General features: G+C 49.2%; 5 protein-coding genes across 5 annotated transcripts; 1 reads left to right on the forward strand and 4 right to left on the reverse strand.

Annotated features, from left to right (window-relative positions):
• Positions 1-2,474: 2,474 nt before the first annotated feature.
• Positions 2,475-3,958, reverse strand: KVR01_007937 (uncharacterized protein; the record flags this gene model as incomplete). The annotated part of the gene is made up of 3 exons (XM_044793581.1): positions 2,475-3,011; positions 3,068-3,189; positions 3,271-3,958. 3 exons carry the CDS (start codon positions 3,956-3,958, stop codon positions 2,475-2,477), a joined length of 1,347 nt encoding a protein of 448 aa, XP_044642915.1.
• A 1,499-nt stretch (positions 3,959-5,457) lies between these two features.
• Positions 5,458-8,701, reverse strand: KVR01_008198 (uncharacterized protein). Its single transcript, XM_044782974.1, has one exon. The coding sequence runs from the start codon at positions 8,646-8,648 to the stop codon at positions 5,718-5,720; it is 2,931 nt and encodes a 976-aa protein (XP_044643176.1). The 5' UTR covers positions 8,649-8,701; the 3' UTR covers positions 5,458-5,717.
• Positions 8,702-9,935: 1,234 nt separating this feature from the next.
• KVR01_008116 (uncharacterized protein) lies at positions 9,936-11,771 on the reverse strand (the record flags this gene model as incomplete). Its single annotated transcript, XM_044794304.1, has 1 exon — positions 9,936-11,771. The coding sequence occupies one exon, from the start codon at positions 11,769-11,771 to the stop codon at positions 9,936-9,938; it is 1,836 nt and encodes a 611-aa protein (XP_044643094.1).
• Positions 11,772-13,372: 1,601 nt separating this feature from the next.
• KVR01_008280 (uncharacterized protein) lies at positions 13,373-16,207 on the forward strand (the record flags this gene model as incomplete). Its single annotated transcript, XM_044785036.1, has 6 exons — positions 13,373-14,332; positions 14,410-14,808; positions 14,851-14,958; positions 15,029-15,772; positions 15,844-15,944; positions 16,048-16,207. 6 exons carry the CDS (start codon positions 13,373-13,375, stop codon positions 16,205-16,207), a joined length of 2,472 nt encoding a protein of 823 aa, XP_044643258.1.
• Positions 16,208-16,674: 467 nt separating this feature from the next.
• On the reverse strand, positions 16,675-18,327 carry KVR01_008018 (uncharacterized protein; the record flags this gene model as incomplete). Its single annotated transcript, XM_044788667.1, has 6 exons — positions 16,675-16,810; positions 17,056-17,614; positions 17,682-17,798; positions 17,854-17,949; positions 18,012-18,092; positions 18,150-18,327. The coding sequence occupies 6 exons, from the start codon at positions 18,325-18,327 to the stop codon at positions 16,675-16,677; spliced, it is 1,167 nt and encodes a 388-aa protein (XP_044642996.1).
• Positions 18,328-19,119: the final 792 nt, after the last annotated feature.

The raw sequence follows: 19,119 nt of genomic DNA on the forward strand, positions 1-19,119 counted from the left end.
TACCCGGAATTTGGCCAGAGACCGGGCAGTTGGATAAATTCCGGCGGTGGAATAGATTCATCACTGATGAGTCTACCCTCCGCTGCATCGCGCAAGTGGGGTGAGCCAGTGTGGATGAAAACAATGCATCGGTGGGCTTCGACAGAATGAACGCAATGAATATCCCAGGTGGTGGTTTCGTTTTTAATCCCTATATATATAAAATATATATAGCGCCTTTATATAATAGTAAACGCTTAAGACCTAGTATTTAAAGAAATATAGTATTAATAATAGTGGAAAGAGAATATAGTATATAGGTATATAATTAAGCCTTATATTATATAAATAAGGCTAAAAGATATCGCTCTTAATAGTATTATATTATTAATATAAATAGCTTAAGGGTTAATCTACTATAATATTAAAGTTAAAGTTAATAAAGTAGTTATATAATAAGATTAAAATAATTTTAAAATAGCCTCTATAAAAAGAAGAATTTAATAATATAAAACTTAATAAACTAACTTTTCTCTATTAATATACTTAATAGCTACCTAAATTTACCCTTATTAAATAAATTAAATATACTATAGTCCCTATTTTAAATATATAGCTACTAATAAAATAATAATATTATAATAATAAATCTATTTAAAAAGCCTTTTATATAAATTTTATAAAAGATTAAAACTTTTAAAAAGTTAAATAAAGTTTATTTATTATATATTAAATAAATACTATATAAGGAAAGTAAAAGTCTAGGTATTTAAAAATTAAATCTTTTTTTTAAATATATTACTTTATTATTAAGGATTTATTTACTTTTATATAATATATAAGGAATATAGTAGAAGAGGGAGCTCTATAAAGGAAGTTAATAACTTTATATATAGATAAGTTTAAGGGTATATATTAAGTAATTATTAACTTTATACTTAAGGTATAAACTAATAGTTAGTTTAAAAGCTGAGAAGACGATAAATAGATAAATAGTTGAATAAAAAATATAATGTGGCCGAAGCCATAATGAATATCCCAACCACGACTGAATCGCGTGCTCGATAAACGTTTTGCGGCCTCTTGGGGCCATGATGCATGAGCTCCCAGGCTTGCAACAGCGGGTGGCGATCAAAACCCGCAGTGGATACTGTCGCGCGCAAAATCTCATTCTTGATCCAAAAATGCAGTCGAAGAGGTTGATTTTGAGGCCTGGCAACACTTGAAGGGTTGAGAATTTAAGGAGGTAACTGTTGACTTCTCATGCACATTCGAGTCATCTCCATGGCCCATCAACAACAAGAATGGCTTCACCTAGTGGCGCATGCGCCAGGGGCGACGGCGAACGGCCAAATGAGCACTAGAACAGCAGCGGCCTATGACATTGGATGCCATGTGAATCATTTGAAGCCATCGATAGTTGGTCATTCCAGTCACAGAAAAGTGCCCAGGTCGCTTCTGCCTCGTCTTCTTCAAAACTATTTAAACGTCTCAGCTTTTTGGCTATTCCAAAGGTTTTCCATCTTGTCATTCATCACCCAAATTCTATCGAGACAGTCGGGACAATGAGCTCAGTTTACAGTCTACCGGACAGGCAACGCTTTGAGAACATACCTATGAAGGATTTCAATCAGCCTCAGCAGAACGAGCACACCGAGATAATGGAGCAAATCGAGGACAACGAAACGAAGAGGAAGATTAGAAAGTACAAATGGTCGAATTATTTCCTTGGAGCCCTGCTTTTGGTCACTACCATCCTAACCGCGGTATTTGCCGGGCTCTACTTCTCCCATAGAAGCATACCACCTAGTACCCCGACTAATGGCACAGTGCTAACCTCCACTGCCACCATTACAACAAGTATAGACGGTAAGGCCTTTGAAACAACCCATGACTTCCCGCCCCTCACCCAGACCATCGTCCACACTGACATAGAGGTATCACCTCACGAAGACTTTGGTGTTGACTACCACTGATATCACGAGCGTCACAGTGACCCAATCGAGCAAGCCAAAAGCCTGTAAAAGCAAACAGCAATACGGGGGCCAGGAACTCCACGACATCAACAGCGACTATGACTTATTACTAATCAGTGCTCTGGAATATGCGATAAAGAATGGGCTAGACGTAAGTAGCCCCATGTTGCTAGACGTTGCATTGAGGAGTGTCTTCCAATGTACGGATGGTCCTGCGATAGCGCTTGTAGAGGCATGTCGATCTGGTTTCGTACATCGGGGTGACAGCGTTGTGTGCAATTCCATGGGTTCCTACCCAACCACCACTCGAGATGTCACTTGCATGGTCACTCTTACGACAACCGCAACTACAGACCGACCAACAGGGTAAAAGAGGAAGGATTCTTCAACGGATGTAGGCCAGGCGGCATTCGCTTATCTATAGTGGCTCTAAGCACACGTCTTAGTGTTCGTAGGTAGTCATCAATATAATCTTTAATTTCTATCCTGGCGTGGGTAATATCCACGGACTGTATGAATTTATTCATCAGCGTGCTTTTTGTTGAATGGGCCTGGTGCTGCAGTTACTGTACCATTCCTCTCATGTGAGATTAATTCTCGAAACTCCGCTTCTACATCATGTTCTGTCAACCAGGTCATATCTGGCCTGTTGGCAATACGGCCCCTGAGTTCCTGATCCGTCTCCTCCTCGCCGTTCTTCGCATTGGCCCCAGTCCATCTCTTTTTCTGTGCGGCCCCATGGACCAGGTCCAAAACACGAGTCACCAGCGGCCTTCGAGTCTCATCGTAGAATGTCAGAGCCCTCCGAAGCTGCGCACGGGTGGGCGTACCTTCCTTTGGCCACACGTGCGCAAGTGATAGTGCCAAGGCATATGCGTCGTTGATGGCCAGTGATCCTCCAGCAGCAAAAGCTCCTCCGTGGGTGTGGGCCGCGTCTCCTAGCAAGGCAATTCTGCCGTCGAAAACTAGAGAGGGCAGGACTGTGCCGGAGTGATTGGGGTATGTCTTCGTGTAAGGCACGGCGTTGACTATTGATTCAACTACAGGATGCCAGCCCTAGTCGCAGTGTCAATAGGATAGAACTACGAACCAGCCGGAAGAATTGCTCTCACCTTGTACAGGCTCCTCAGGAACTCGACATCACCTGGCCCACTCCATCTGGCGTTATAGAATGGGCTGGTTGGGTCGTCTGGGTCTGCAATATAGCTTCCAACTACAGTGTATTGGTTCTTGCCTGAGGTGGTTCCCGAGGTCAGTCATGTCAGAATCGCGAGGTGTCCGGCTCCGGCAGCAACTGGAGGCACGGGTGTCCTACCTAATCTCGAAGCAAAAATCGTGCGTTCATGCCCGACCCAGAATATGGCATCATCCGGCAGCTCATCGATATTTTCAACCAGAGAGACGTCAAATGCTGAGCGGAAAGCAACTTGACCAGTCCACTTCAACTCGTGGTGAGCTGCAAATGCTTGTCTCACTTTTGAGTGTATGCCATCTGCGCCCAGGATAAGGTCGGCCTTAATTCGGTCCCCATTTTCGAAGCTGATTATCGCAGGAGCACCTTCCCTGTCGACCTCGACGCCTGCGATCCTCGCCCCTAGATGAATCTCGACAGCACCAATCTCTCGCACGGCCTGCACCAGGGCTGCCTGCAGGTGTGCCCTGTGAAATCGGCCCATTCGATGCCTCTCTTCAACCTTGTCTCTGTATTCATCATGTCCAAGCTCTTCGTTAGTCAGCCAGTGTCGATAGATCATGGGCCATTCGCCTCGTTGCCGGTACGATATAGACCCATCAAGCGCTGCGTTCACACCGAGCTTGTCCAGGACACGAAGGCCGCTAGGGTTGAGGCCGATACTTGCGCCTATTTCTCGTAGCTCGACAGCCTTTTCGTAGATTGTGATATGTATAGGTTTATCCGGTAGTGCTTGTCGGAGGGAGAGAGCGGCAGTCAGACCGGCGATGCCGGCACCGATAATAGCGACTTGCAGTGGTGTAGTGGCCATTATGGCTGATGACTCTGTCGGTTTTCCCACGAATCGAATTTTGAATCTAAAAGCAATTAGAGAAGACACAACATATGCCGCTTCTAGGTGTTGGCAAGGGAACTTTGACGCCTGTGTTCTGCGCCAAATACAAATATCGCACTGCTCCAGGAATCACGGCACTGATCCTTAGACTGTACTTCCGCCCGGTGGACCGACCAGTGGGGCGGCAGGAAGACATGCAAGCGCATTCAACTTGGCGCCATTCTGCAGTGAGTTGACGTGCTGTGCAAAACTCTCGAGATAACGCGCATCGGGTTTGATAACGCTTGTAATGCCCACAACATGCTAGAAAACAGGCTATCTGCGTCATACCAGCGCTGGCATGCACTGTTGTGTTTACACTCCGATATTGCAGTTAATATATTGCCAAGTTAACGTCAACATATCCTGCCACCACGATACCTGGGTACCTCACAGATGGCTGAATTTAACTGATACCTTCCGGGACTTGAATCACAGGGCCAGATCGCTCAATATATCAGGAAATCACAAAGATCACTTCTCTCACACAATCGCTGCAAGACCTGGCGCTGGGAAAATCTAACCCAGATCACGCGGTACCCGGGCAGCGAGTCTTGCATGAACTCCAAATAAGACTCAAGCTGACTGAGACCCTTCCCAATCTCATCTTTCTTCGTCCCGAATACCTCAAATAGTAGTTCTAGGGTGGCTGAGGATCCGGAACAGACGCGGATGGCATCCAGTGATTTGAAATTCTTCTTTTTCTCGCACTACTCGTAAAGCATGCCCCCGAGACGCTCTAATAAATCCCTGATTTTGGCATATTCGACTTCATCAGGACTTGCGAAATGAACTGTAGATGGCCATTTCAAGTTTAAGACAGCCGAAATCTCTTCAAATTCTGACACTTCTTTCTGAAGCTCGCCGTTGTTTGCCATAACATCGTTGTGCTCATGAGTGTAGAAGGAGCCGCAGCTCTTGGAAGCGATCATCGTGTCGATGACAATCACATCAGGCCTTCGACAGTTTCCTTCGTGCCAGTTTGCCATCTCGACTCATAAGAATGATTCTAGTCAACACAGAAATATGATTGATCCAAGACGAATGTCAAACTGAGCGAAGGAGGATGTATGCAAGTTAGCAGGACTATCACGGCGTAAGACGCGCGAAGGCAACGGCCGCATCATTCCATGGGATGATTGCGAAACAAGATCGAGCCACGAAGAGGATTCGGTAGGCTTATTTTGTAATTAAGCGCCTACGTACCCAAAAGAACGTAAACAAAACTGCGCGATTGCCAACACTTTGCAAGTGGGCTCTTGCTATATCTCGAAACCTCCGCTGGGCCTACATTGCTTAAGATAGAAATTTCTGGGTCTTTTTAGAGGTAAGAACACTGTTCAGCTGGTTCTTCTGCTTCCTGAAAGTACAAAGTACAGGGTTCAGGCGAGCAGTAGCGTTTAGGTAATCCAAGAGCTCGCGTATATCCAGAGGTCTGCGATTAGAGGGTTACTGACACTGTGATATCAACTGCCCAACGAGGAGTCCCCATGAGCCATCTGTTGGGCTAGAAAGCTAACGTTGGATATTGCCTGTCAAGACTTCCAAAGGTTATCATTACTTCCGGTGAATAGCAGAAGCAATCCCAGAGCATACGGAAACCTGACAGTACGGGTGTGTATCCCAAGATCATGATGCCCTAGAGACCGTCGGGGAATGTTGAGCTATAGGAATTTTATAAACAAGAATCACGCGACTAACATATCAGGAAATCTCGTTGCTCCCTCCTAAAAAGCCTCTTGAGAGCACGCAATTGGACAAACTTGGCCCGCAGAGCGCGGCAATCGGCTTCTGACCTGTTCAAGAAGACCCAACACGATTCCACTCCTATCCAGTCCTTCAGAATTTCGGTTTCGTTGGCTCGGATTTCGTCCGACGTCCAGTATTCTGGTACATTCCTGATGCTCTTGCACAACGACAAGCACGTATCCATCGACATAAAACTTCCTAGAGACGGCTCTCCCTCAGACTGTCGTAGAGGGATGTCTGGGAGCCGGTTGGTAAGGTCTTCGAAGAGCTCCAGGAGTCTTCGCTCCCAAAGAATAGGACTTGACTGTTCGTGACCGGCAGTACTGTACTCAGCTCTCATCATCAGATAGTGCCAAGCATCTGCCTTTATATCTGATAGCTCCTTGAGTTTCTCTCGCCAAGGAATTTCAACCACAATTTCATATATCCTGGACCAGAGGTGGCAATCGTCCCATCTTTCTAAGTACAGCGATACTGTCCTAACCTCGGAGTCAAAATCATGAAGAGGCCCAATGTATTGAAAGCTGGGTGGGTAATTGAGTTCCAGCCATCGACCGTATTGCTCCAGACTTTGTGACAATTCGGCCAGTGAACTTCCAGGTCCTGGCTGGTGTGGGGATAACAGCTCGTCCAATCGAGTATTCGACTCCCAGTGACTGAGGAAGAGCAGATGTTGTGGGCCGCAGGAAATCAGTGGCATCCACAGTCTGTAGTCCATTGCTGGATCTTCGGAACGAGATATGCGAATGGTGTATATCGGCCCATAATGCGCGGTGGTCGTAGCAGTCAGTTCGACCGGCTCGATTGCTTCCATTCCCTCAGCCATTACAGCATATGGTGAAGGAAGAAAACCACTCAACGCTACTGAAGAAAGTGAAGCAATCTTGTATGTACCAGGTACTTTCCCTGACGCCTGGAGATGTAGAAAGGTGTCGCATCCAGGAGCCTCGATGATCCAGTCGTCATTTCCGGTGGAAGGAACGTTGGAGTAGGCGGATATCCCCCATCTCACCGTTGCTCCGATAGCCATCAGTCCAGAGATGAATAATTTCGACAACTTGCTGGTATTAAAAGTGAAAGCACCTTGCAGAATCGCGGAAGCCTTAGTTGAAATGTGCATAACTGGGAAAGCTCGAATAAGCAGCGTCCCATGATTGCCGAATACTTGGTAAGTAGTAGGTGATGAAAGCTGTGTCGCTGGTGAATGACAACTTATCGGCCATAATCTGGTCTTGACATACCAGTCTGAAGCGCCGTGCACAGGCAGCAACCTGCCCAGCCAGTCTCGCATGGATTGGTGGCCTACCTTGTTAAACCGGAAGATCTCGGCGTTCTTGGACCAGTTTTCAGGTGAACATCGGAAGGTTTCAAATGAGACCCAGGATGGCAAGTCTCCATCTCCTTCAGAATCACCAGGGTTCTCAAGGGGCTTGTTCTGAGCTTTACGCCCAGCTGCGAACGCAGCAGCTTCAATCAATCCCACATGCCCGTGGCGTATCAAGAAGTACGCGGTGAGACCAATATAGATCTCTGCGTTTGTCTTGGAGTAGTCAGCAACCAAACCCTCCAGGTCCGCTCCTTGCACGAGTCCTAGGAGGGCAAAGACCATGTCCCTGTCGTCCGAGGCTTTACACGTTGAAGTCTTGTGCAAGAGGCCGAGAAAAGAATCCACGTCTCCAAAAAGGGAAGCACCTGATAAATGTACCCACGGGGGGACCAGATCCTCGACGGCTCTAGACACTCGGCCCAAGAAGTTGCTCACGAACTCAATCAAAGAAACACTTGCGTGCCCCAAGACAAGCTCAGCTTGTCTCGCCAGCAAGACCTCCTGGATCACCCAGATCCGAGACCAGTATGGCTGGTTAAAAAGGTCACGAATCTCTTGAGTATCAAACTGACCACCCCAGCCAGATGTCACTTCCTTCCCCGCATGGAACCGATCTTCGGACAGTCTCTGCCATAATCGACGGGCGGGAGTGTCGTCGACGCCGTCGTCGGTCCCTCCTCCCAGGAATATTGTCACTGACTCGGCCTTTGAATATATGTCTCGCATCATAGAAACTTGATGAGACCTTTCACCAATATTGTTCTGGTCGATGCAGATGGCGTCCACCCACACAGCGCATATTCCGCCTCTCAGCCGCAGCCGACGTAGCGCCGCTGCGCAGTTCCTCGTGATCGCGAAAGGTGTCCAGGCATTTCCGAGGAAGATTCTGTCGCGCAGGGTCCGGTCTCCCTTAGTATCTGCCCAAGTATAAGACAATGCGATGTAGTCCGGACGTATTGACAGCCTCGCGGGCCTCAAGTGTCCATGAAGCGGCTCGGATGCATTTTCCTGAGGATCCAGATGTAGGAGGCGGATTTCATCACTGCCCATTAATGCCTGGTAAACAGCGTTTCGACTCGCGTTGCACAGCTCGCCATTCTCGAAGTTCTGGCCTCTTTTCGAGTTCTTACTAGTAGCGGATGGTTGAAAGTCATTGTCTTCGGTAGCCAGGATCTCTGCAGGAAACTCTTTTATGCCCTGTGAATCGCCAAGTTTTGCGCTATGCACCATCGGTGTTGCTACCCGAGCGTGCTCTTCCGTCGAAGTGAGAGCTGTGTCTGTGTCATCGGTTTCAACGTGTCGGTTCAGAGCTAGCAAAGTTGCTCTGAGATCTGGATCTGCGATATCATCTGGATGATAGAAGGTGATCGAAGACGGCCAATCGAGGTTGAGTCGGCGGGAGCCCTTTCCAGCCACCACAGTCTGCTTGCTCAGTTCTCCCTGAGTCTCATCAGTTTGGAGAAAGAGTGCGCCACAGCTGAGGCATGTGGGCACATTGTCCATGAGCAAGACATCTGGTCGCCTGCAGTCTCTGTCATGCCAGCTTGTCATGATGGTTCCACTCCAAAATGCAGTATTGTCAAGGCGACGTTAATAGGAGGCAGCACGGCCCGGTGAAGTGGACCGGCTGAGGGAGACCCCGGGAAGTCTGACGTGACTGTAAGCAGTTGAGGGGATCTCACCTGCATGAGGTGGGGTCACACATGCACCTATCGTATTGTAACTACTGTTATCGACATCGTATTCTTTCTAAGCGCTGGGTCTAGAGTGCTTACCACCGTATGAAGGCGCCATGTATGTCCTCGGACGTATACGGAATAGAAGCGAAACCACACACACACACATGTGCAACCTTCCAACGGAACGTCGGAGGTCAGTCTTTATCGCAACCTCTTGCGCAGTTTCCGAGAGCAATCTTGGAACCCTCCAAACCGAGTGTAGCTCGAGATTGTTCTGCCATAGGTGCAAAGATACTACTGATAGGCTTCGGCCACACTGTATTTTTCCTTTACACTATATAACTATCTTTTAATTCCGCCACTCATTTCTTCCCCAGTCCAGAGCTTATATATAAAGTCTTTAATAGCTTTATATATATCCTTATAGTTCTCTTAAAGAGGAACTTTAAATCCACTCTTTCCTTTATTTCTATTATACTTTTTTATACTATTAAAGAGTTAATAATTATTAATAATAAGAGTATAGACTTAAAGAAGGATAAGCTTATTATACCCTTCCTTTATCTTTTTATAAATTACTTTTAGAACTCTTTTTAGAAGTTTTAATACTTTATTATAAAAGTCTTAAAGGTAGTATATTATAAATTGTTTCTTTATTTTAAGTTTTTTTAAAGTTAATTATATACTTAAATAGAGGCTATAGTATTAGACTTTATAGGCTTACCTAATAAGGGTTTTATTATAAGGTATATATATATATATATATATATATATATATTTAGAGGAATGATTTTTAGCTAGGCTTCTCTTAGTGTAATTTATTTATATAGTAACTATTTTCAAACCTAGTTTCGCTATATAACTCCTTTATAGCGCGCTATAGCAAACTAGACCGTAGGCTACTTCTATCTATAATTAACGCCGTTATTAAGATAATGCCCCTTAGCCTTGTCTATACGTCGTAAGGTTAAGGTTATAAGTACCTATTATATTATAACTATTATTATTAGTATTATGTTCTTTTTAAGCGCTGGGTCTTGAGTGCTTATTACTATATAAAGGTGCTATATATGTCCTTAAATATATACGGAATAGAAGTGAAACCACATACTACTGATAGAACAGGCCTGGGAAAGCTTGTGACGCAAAGAACATAGTTTCAACGCCCCGTAATAATATCATCCGCAATCTTCTCCGCCAGGGCATACACGGCCGCTTGAGGATGCCCAGGCAAAGCAAAGGGAAAGCAACTTGCGTCAGCAACCCTGAGCCCCTGAACACCAAACACACGCCCGTGGCTGTCAACCACAGCCCTCCCTGACGCGACATCCTCCTCCCTGCCCATAGCCGCAGTCGAAACAGGGTGCCAGATCTGTCCCGCATTGGCCCGAACCCACACCCGGATCTCCTCATCGGTCTGTACGTCCCCGCCGGGCGCCGCCTCTGGCCCGGTCTTGAAGCCCGGGGTGTTGGCGAAGGGCGAGCCCCACGCGTCGCGCAGGCGCTTGACGCCCGCGACGGCTAGCTCCATGTCGGCCGGATCGGAGAGCCAGTTGAGGTTGATGCGCGGTGGGTCGTTGACGGAGGCTGAAGCGATGGTGACGTTTCCGCGGGAGAAAACGTGCGGGAGGTACGCCGCGAGGCTGCCGCGCGTCTGACCTGGGCCCTCTGACCATGCCCCAGCGACGAAAGAGAGCTGAGGCCAGTCGCTCGGCACAGAGGCGAGCTTCTCGCGGGTTGCCTCGCTGAGGGTGGCTAGGGTTGAGTTGGGGAGGCGCTCGTGGGCTAGGAAGCCTGCTGCTGAGCTGTATGGACCGGTCCCGGATTTGACATACTCGTTAACGAAGCCGGGGTTGAGCGTCGGATCGAGGGTCAGTGACTGGGCCGAGGGCGTGCTGATCGGATATTGGACGGACATCAGGATTGGATCCTGGAGGTTTTGTCCCACGCCTGGGATGTCGGCGACGACTGGGATGTTTAGGGCTTCCAGCTGCTCGCGGGCACCGATCCCAGAGATTTGTAGCAGCTGTGGCGTGTGGAACGTGCCGGCTGTGAGCACGACTTCCTTATTAGCCGAGAGCGTGTACTCTACACCTTGCGTGTTGACGCTTACGCCCACCGCCTGTGTGCCGTTGAACAAGATCTTGGTCGCTAGAGTATGCGTGTAGACCATAATCCCTGTGTCTCTGATGGCTTGTCTCAAAAAGCTGCTCTCACTTGTTGACCGCTGTGACTTTTCCGGCTCGATGGTGGACGGCACCCATGCGCCATGACCAACGAGCTCGCCACTGCTGAAACCTTTGGGACTGATGGTCAGGCCAAGACTTAGGATGACACGGGCGAGCCAAGTGGTCGTCGGGTCAACCCAGTTATTCCAAGATACCTGCAGCGGGCCGCCCTCCTCGTCATAGTCGTTTGGATCGAAGACCACCGTGGCGTTCGTGTTGTTGCGCTTTCCCTCGTTCGGTGGCGTCAACTCAACGGAGCGCTTGAAGTATTGCAACATGTTATCCCATCGGAACGAATCGTCTCCGACGGTGTCGGCCCAGAGCTCGTAGGAGCCCTTTGTGGGGCGTATATAGGACATGGTGTTGATAGACGAGGAGCCCCCGAGCGTTTTGGCCTGGGCATAATGAATCTGGCGACCGTCTGCGCCGGGGATCGGTTCCGAGACGAGAGACCAGTCCATGATCGGCTGCGGGGTGAAGTCTGGCGATGGGTCGATGAAGGCAATGCCGGTCAGGGAGTAAAGTGGAACAACACTGTTGTTGCCGTTCTCAACCTCGTAGAAACCGCCGGCCTCGATCACAGCCACTGAGGCCGAGGTTGCGGCAAGGCGAGATGCGAGCGTCAGCCCTGATGTGCCTCCCCCGATGACGACATAGTCGAAGCTCGCATTACGGCCAGGGTACCCAAACGCAGAGGAAAAGAGATGATGCTGGGCTGTGGTGAGCCCTGCCAAGGACAAGAGGACAAGTTGAGATGGCAAATGCATGGTGAGATTGAGGCCGTAAGTCAAAAGGCTATCATTATATTCTCACAGTATATCGCACATACCTCTGAGTGCAAAAATATAACGCCGATTTGTTCAGTAGAGAAGACTGTGGCATCCATGCGGGGTGGCAGATGCAGATGAACATGGGAGGGTAGACAGCATGGTTCGATGGTGATGGCACAATTGCTCTCCACACACTACTCTCTAGCGCCAGCTCGCATTCCGTGGTTGCATTGAACATATTCTTGATTGCAATAACCGGTAGACTCCTTCCCTTATCCGGTGTCAGCACGGAAGAAGTGATTGATACGGTTAATCCAGTCCTGGGTAGTGGGGCCACAGCCACACACATACCTAGGTACTTGGCGCTGTTGCTGACATCTACGGTCTCAGTGAAGAAGCTTTGCCACTTTTCATGCTGAGAAGGATACGATTTTTCGATGTTCTACTAAATTTGGCAAGTTGAAGGATGCATCCTGGTCATGAATGAGCCCAAAGAGCCCATCAAAAGTCGTCTCTTACCCAAGGCCTGATGATTCCCATGGAACAATTTGCTATGCAAGCGGTTTGAACGTCCAAGCAATCTATTCACCACATGTTTGTCTGATCAGAGTCACCTTGCGTGGTGTTGCTCCATATCATTCTGTAGGGTGGCTATCTGTACTTACCTACTTAAATAGATAACTGCAACTTACAGCGTGACCCGGAACACGCCTCCTGCCCAGTCAGACTACATGATTTGATCAGATCCACAGCTATAAACGAGAGACTGAGTGCTTACCACCGTATGAAGGCGCCATGTATGTCCTCGGACGTATACGGAATAGAAGCGAAACCACATAAACGAGAGACCATTCCTAAACATGCTCATGAGATACATTCAACTGCAGGCCATGTACTCTTTGAAGAAGAGTAGCGTGCGTGTAAACCAGGAGGTGATAGTATAGAGAGGACCAAGAAGGAAAAGAACTCTGTCACCGTTATTGTTATTATATCTACCTATGAGCCTAGGTAGCCAATATGAAGCTTCTGCGCACTCCTTGGCTGTTAAGGGCTTCCAATACACTTCTAAGTCTTGGTAGAAGATTTCCAAGTATGCCAGGCGGAGAGACGTGGTCTACTTGAAGAGATGTTGGACGTCCCCTATCCATCAGCACTTCAGGTCGTCCAATTTGCGCAGTATGGCATAAGCCTGCCCGATAATGTGCACCATATAGATTTAGATGAAGTGAATAAGTCGTGGTATTTCCGAGCAGTTACATTATGAACAAGACATCTTGTTTATTTGGTACAGTTGCAGCGTTTGAACTTGGGATCTGTTGTCGATCGATTTACTTGCAACACCCAACACCCGACACCCTACGTTATCCCAGTGTTGATTCAGTCCTTGCTACCTTCACTGGCACTTTGTGTATCTGCGCGTCTGACCCTGCTAAACACCTGGAGGCCCGAGCTGGAAGGCCTTTGGAACCCATCGCCTTTCCCAACACGAGATCCTGCCACGGCATCGTTCACCCGACCACCCTCATCACAACAATCGTCCACACTGAACCCGACCGGTCATCTACTCTGGGGCTCACCGCTGCCCACCTATTGCAAAGATGCTCCCTCCGTCGCTCGTGAGCGTTTATCATCAATACAAGGAAGACACAAACGCATTAGCTGCCTGGCTGGCTTCCACAGCCAAGTCTCGAGGCTACGGCGCCCCCAAGGCTACCCCGTCCTACACCATCACCACCACCACCGCTGGCTCTCAAACTTCCAAACGACTCAAGGGAAAGGCGAGAAAAGATGCGAAAGCTGCCTTTCAACAGGCTCATGTCTCTTCCGCTGAGTCTTCCGGTCCAGAATATGTAATAACAATCAATGACTTCGTCCCATTGGCCAAATTCATAGCAGGGTGTAAGAAGCCAGCCATCTCGGTACCGCGGTCCTTTACCAACACTTTGAATCGAGTCATCGCCATGCGATCCGGATTCAGCAAGAAGTTGGCTAAGATCCGCGACCACACTGATGCCTCCAACGATTCGAGCCACGCGTACTTTGTGGGTATTCTTGAAGAGGTCCACGAGGTGCTGAAGCCCCGCGTTCGGCCTTCTACTCCGAATCCACCAATTTTTTCCTCTTCGACAGACCCCGTGGGAGAGGTAGGAGGGAAATTCGCAGGTCTGAGTGTTGAGGACCCTTCTGAGGCATTCCTAAACGCCCCGGATATCGAACGACCCACGCCAGCCGAGAATGACAAAGCCACTTACAAGGCTGAGCCGCAGCAAGAGCTGGCAGAGATCATGTTCGCTTACGATCTTCTTCTCAAAGATCTCAATCAAATCCGGATACGGATTGCATCGATCTTGATCAAGTACAAGGAGGACTACAGCAAGCTCGCTGAGAATACAGTACACAGGGTCGACTTGGCAACTGCCGCAATCGCGACCAACACCGCCTGCGACCTTGCTCGCAATCTGATAGAGGAGATGTCGCCGATTTTCAAGCCGCATGGAGGGCTGATCGAGATCGCAAAGCAATTTGATCTTGACAAGTGTCTGGATTTAGGGTTCAGTGTAAGTCTACCGTTGTGACCAAGAGTATCTCACTTCCCCTGCTCAGGTGGGCATGAATGTTAACTGAGCGTATGCAGGGACCCTGCCTGAGCCGCGACAAAACTGATCTCATCTGTGAAACCTACGCCTTGGCTGACCAGACATGCATGGTCTCTATCTTCATCCTCGAGAACCACAAGCGAATTAAGCCTGACGAAATCGTTGTGCTCAGAGACCGTCAGTTCGACACATATGACCAGTCGGCGGAGTGGGCAAGCATTTCCAATTATGAGAAGTTCAGGAACGACTGTATGGTGATGTGGGAGATGTCTTGCGAGTTGAGAATCATGTTCGCCAAATTTCCGGACTTGCTTGTGGACGACGAGTTCGTTCGCGGCATGCGAGAGCGCCAACGAAGCGGTGAGGTCTCTACTAGTATGAGTCTGGTCTTCGCGGCTCAGGTGTTCCTTGACATCCACGACCACTTACGTGACACGGTCTTCTCAGCGCACAAGGACTGGATGTGCCAACTGGACTAGATGGACAACGACCTCCAACTTCACCTCGACTTTATCAGAGAGGGCTACACCAAGGGTTTCGGCTATCTCCAGCACGAGTCACTCATGGCGTACCGCGCGGAGATCAAGGTGCGTGACGAACAAGAATATTGTAGTACAGTCATTTAAAAGATTTGAGCGCTAATATTCCGTGTTGCAGTTCGTTCAAAGCGATCCGATACACCGTTTCAAAGTCGAGTTGAGCGCGAGAGAAGGCCTACCTCCTTGCCCGCGGTCTAACTTGGCAATTTTGAAATATTCCCCCGTCGTCTCTGGTCTCTTCCTATTTCGGATGAAGCAACAGATATACAAGACGGGCTTGAACTTGGCCAACCTGAATGCGGGGCTTCTGAACCCGATGCAACTATACAATGCCCTAAGGCAGGAAAATCTCCTGTCCACGCAAGAGGCACCGTCGGGATGCTGGCAAGACATGGAGCTATTGTGCAGACTCGTGGGAGAAGAAAGCTTCTTCGTCGGTGCCCGTCCCAGACAGCACAAAGAGTATATGAAGAATCTACTTCTCCAGACGGGCATGTCGGTGGCTGCTTTGAGCACTTGCAAGAGCCGGAAGCACACTTCTCGACATGTGAAGTCAAAGAAGGGGGTCCGACTCATCAAGACGGACCTTACGCCAGTCATGGACATGCTCGTCGACCGGTACGTCGAGAAGAAGGGCCAGTTTGACTGGACGACCCAGGATGTCGAGGGCATCATCTCACGGAGCATATACTTTCAAAATCAAGGGCGGCACAGCAAGCAAAACCGCGCGTCCAAGGCAAACGGACCCCAAATGACACCCGAAAAACTCATCGAGTCATTGGTCATTGCTCTACACACAGAGACGCTAACACAGGTATTCCCATACCTGACACTGCAGCGGTCGGCCAGCGGTCGGCCTGGGGTATGCTGCGTGCAGTGCGTGATGCCTGTGAAGAATTGGTGTTGCAGCTGGATGGTACTGACTTTATCAAGGACGAGAGCGAACTTCCGGGGATTGTGTATCTGATTTTGTCCAAGCTGGGGAAGGGGGATGGCAGACTGTTTACCAAGGCTGGAGAGGCTGTTAAGGAGCAGTAAGTAATGTCCGCCACTTGATTCACTGCTCAATTTACCTTCTTGCAATCAGGAAGAACACCCTATTTGCATTACAATGTGCTGATTGAATCTCTCTTGCAGACTTCGAAAGGGGAACGGCCACAAGGCTATCCACCGCCTCTCCGATATGGGCTATGTTGTCACAGCACGTAGGGGCGACAAGTTCGAAATTGTGTACAATCCTGACACTGGAACCATCAACTTAGACGTCGATGCAGATGTAAAGTTAGCTCCTAATTAGAAGGCACATCGTTGATGGATGACTTTGCTACGGTGGCATCAATGGTCTCTACCTGGCAGGGTGTCATAACTAGAGGAATGAACTGGCATACTAGATCCAGGCAACATCACTAGCAGAAATACTACTCCAAGTATTTCATTTCTAATCCCCATACATATAAATTACAGGTGGCACCCTCATACAATAGTAAACACTCAAGACCCAGCGTTTACAAAAAAAGAAAAGAAATCCAATACCAATAACAGTTCAAAAAGAATGCAATACCTCTATAGGCACGTGGCCTCAGCCTCAGCGTGCCGCACACAGTAGGTTAAAACAGCCTGGATAATGCTTAGCTCCAGCTGCTCGAGGATCTTGACGTAGTCGTCATCGCCCCAGTCGTGGAATAGCGAGTGCAGGTAGTACGCGCAAGCGCCCGTCACCGGCTGCGCGGTGAAAACGTAATGAGCTGTGGCCTTGAAGTCGTATTAATCGCTGGTCACTGTGTTGATCACCTCGACCCGGTCCTGGAGCATAAACGTGCCCGGGAGGGAGGGGTGCTTTGCCTTGAGCTCCTGGAGGCTGTGGCCCAGGCCGCTGCCGACGTCGACAAGAACGACCTCACTAGAGCAGTGATCCAACCATTCCAGCAAGCTGCTCACTTACAGGATAGAAGCCCGATTCGACCCAGGTACATGTTGGTGGCCACAAGTAGCATCAGTTGGTTGTTGGCGCTTTCATGAGGATTTATTCACTACCCGGGCTCTGGTGTTTGAATCTCTTCATCTCAAATTCATCTCAATAAGTGAAAATTGACTCTTTTGCTCTATGCTGACGCCTCCACCTAGGCACATGGATCAACCCCATACCGCACCGAACAGTCCTCACGCTCCCCGTAGAGGTCTTGGAAAATATGAAAGGCGGGCTCTGCGTTGTAGGCATAAGCGCAGAACCGCCACTCAATCTCACAGATGCCCTTCTCCACCTTCCCGATGATCAGCTTCTCGGTCTGCTCCATGGTGCCCCAGAGCTTGCGGAGCGCCACGGGGTTGACGATGGCCCTCGGCCCGCGGAAGATGACGACGCGGCTGGCCGGCTCGGAGAGGTACGCGGGCTGGTGGTGGCAGGCGAGCCTGATCTTGGCCCGCTGGCCCTTGACGAAGATGCCCTTCTCGGGGTCGGGGTCGTTGCCGATCAGGACGAGGCGCGTGGCCGACTCGGCGCCCATGAAGCGCACGCTGGCGACGGCCATGGCGGGCGGGACGTTGTTGGGGCCTGGGATGACGTAGACATCGCAGGCGTAGACCTTGCCGATGGGGCTGTGGGCTGTGATGGCCTCGATTATCATGGGCTCGGTGGTGTTCTTTGGCAAGTTCCAGATGGTTACGCCGCAATTGCGGTTCTGGCTGGCTGGGACGGAGGTGACGACTGAGCGCTTGCTGTTAGTGATTCTGTGGGAAGTGGCTGAGAGATGCGATGCGATGAGAGGGCTTACCAGGCATCTTGTTGTCACTGGTATTGTCATCATCGGTCTCGTCATCGGTGTCGTTGTGGTCGTCGACCATCTTGTCGGCGATCGCCTTGTCGTCGTTGGCCTCGGGCTGCTGAGTACCTGCAGGCTGCTGGTCAGTCAGGAACTATGAGCGACGGTGTAATTCGAAGCGTACCCTGGCTGTCGGCCTCGACCTCCTTGCTCAGTTCCGCCATCTTGGTTGCTGGTTGGGTCGTGTTTGGCTTGATGGCCTCGTGGTACAGTGCTGTGTCTGAGGTAAGGTCAGACGTCAATTTTTAAGGCTGCAAGATATAGGTGTGACCAGATGCTTGCCCTCAAGTTTCGACACGCGTTGGGCGGCGTTGTCGCCTTCACTTTGCTGTGGCAACGCTGGGCTGGACGCAGGGTACGAGACTGTTTATGAGGGTGGGTGAGCGACGATTCTCGACAATGGGGAACGATTCTTCTTACCGTCCTGAACGATTCCAAGGGTTCGGGCGACCTTGGCTGCGCTCTGGGAGCTGTTGGCAGGAATTGTTGTTGCCAGCAGGTCCGAGTAGGTGGTGCTCTCCTTGAGCTGGTCCTTGTGGGCCTGCTGCCCCTGCTGGTACCTCTGCCTCCTCAGGCGTGGAGCACGTGATCCAGCCATTGTGACCTGGTGAACAAGGTAAAAAAAGGCTATGTGAGGTGCAAGGTGCGAGATATCGACCTAAGGATCGTGGAAAGCTCATTAACCTCATGTTCGTATACCCCCGGGGGTGGCAGTGGGGCAAAGAGAGCTAGAGCACAGTCTCCCTGGTCATTCACTCTGTCTCTCACCAGACACACTCTCTGAGTAATCATCTCCGTCTGGCACATGTCTTATCTTCAATCCACAGGCACCCCTAGCAATATGTCCTACGAATCTTCCTGCACATCAGACAAAGTATTGGAACCCCATCAAGGAAGACTTCTTCACGGGCAACAAGGAAGACTCATTACTACATGCAGATATTTCTAAGCATTTCATTTCTATGTCCGTTATTTCCTTGGGAGGCAAAGTGATGGACAGAGTCGGTCATGTTGAACATGTCCATGGACTTCAATGTATGTGTGTGTCTAGCTCATCTGTGTTATAACAACGAGGTATATTCCGGAAGATTCACGGTCAAAGCCACGACACAATCTTGGAAAGGCGTGGGCATAAAGCCACCCCAACCAAGGCAAACTGGCAGAGGCAAAAAGAGCATGCATCTACCATGAACTAGGCAAAGTATCATCGAGTATCTCCCTCAGGACCAGATTCATTATCTATCGAGGTAGCTTCTGAATATAACAATCGACCGATGAAATACTTTCTCCAATGCCATGTGCAAAGTTTATTGTAATATTTTTCAACGGCTTCCACACACTTGTACTCCGGCCACATAAAACAACCTTCATCTGCAGCAGGAGCGCGTCG

Source organism: Diaporthe batatas, assembly GCF_019321695.1.
Source record: "Diaporthe batatas strain CRI 302-4 chromosome Unknown Contig00009, whole genome shotgun sequence".
In the NCBI taxonomy this organism is placed as follows: domain Eukaryota; kingdom Fungi; phylum Ascomycota; class Sordariomycetes; order Diaporthales; family Diaporthaceae; genus Diaporthe; species Diaporthe batatas.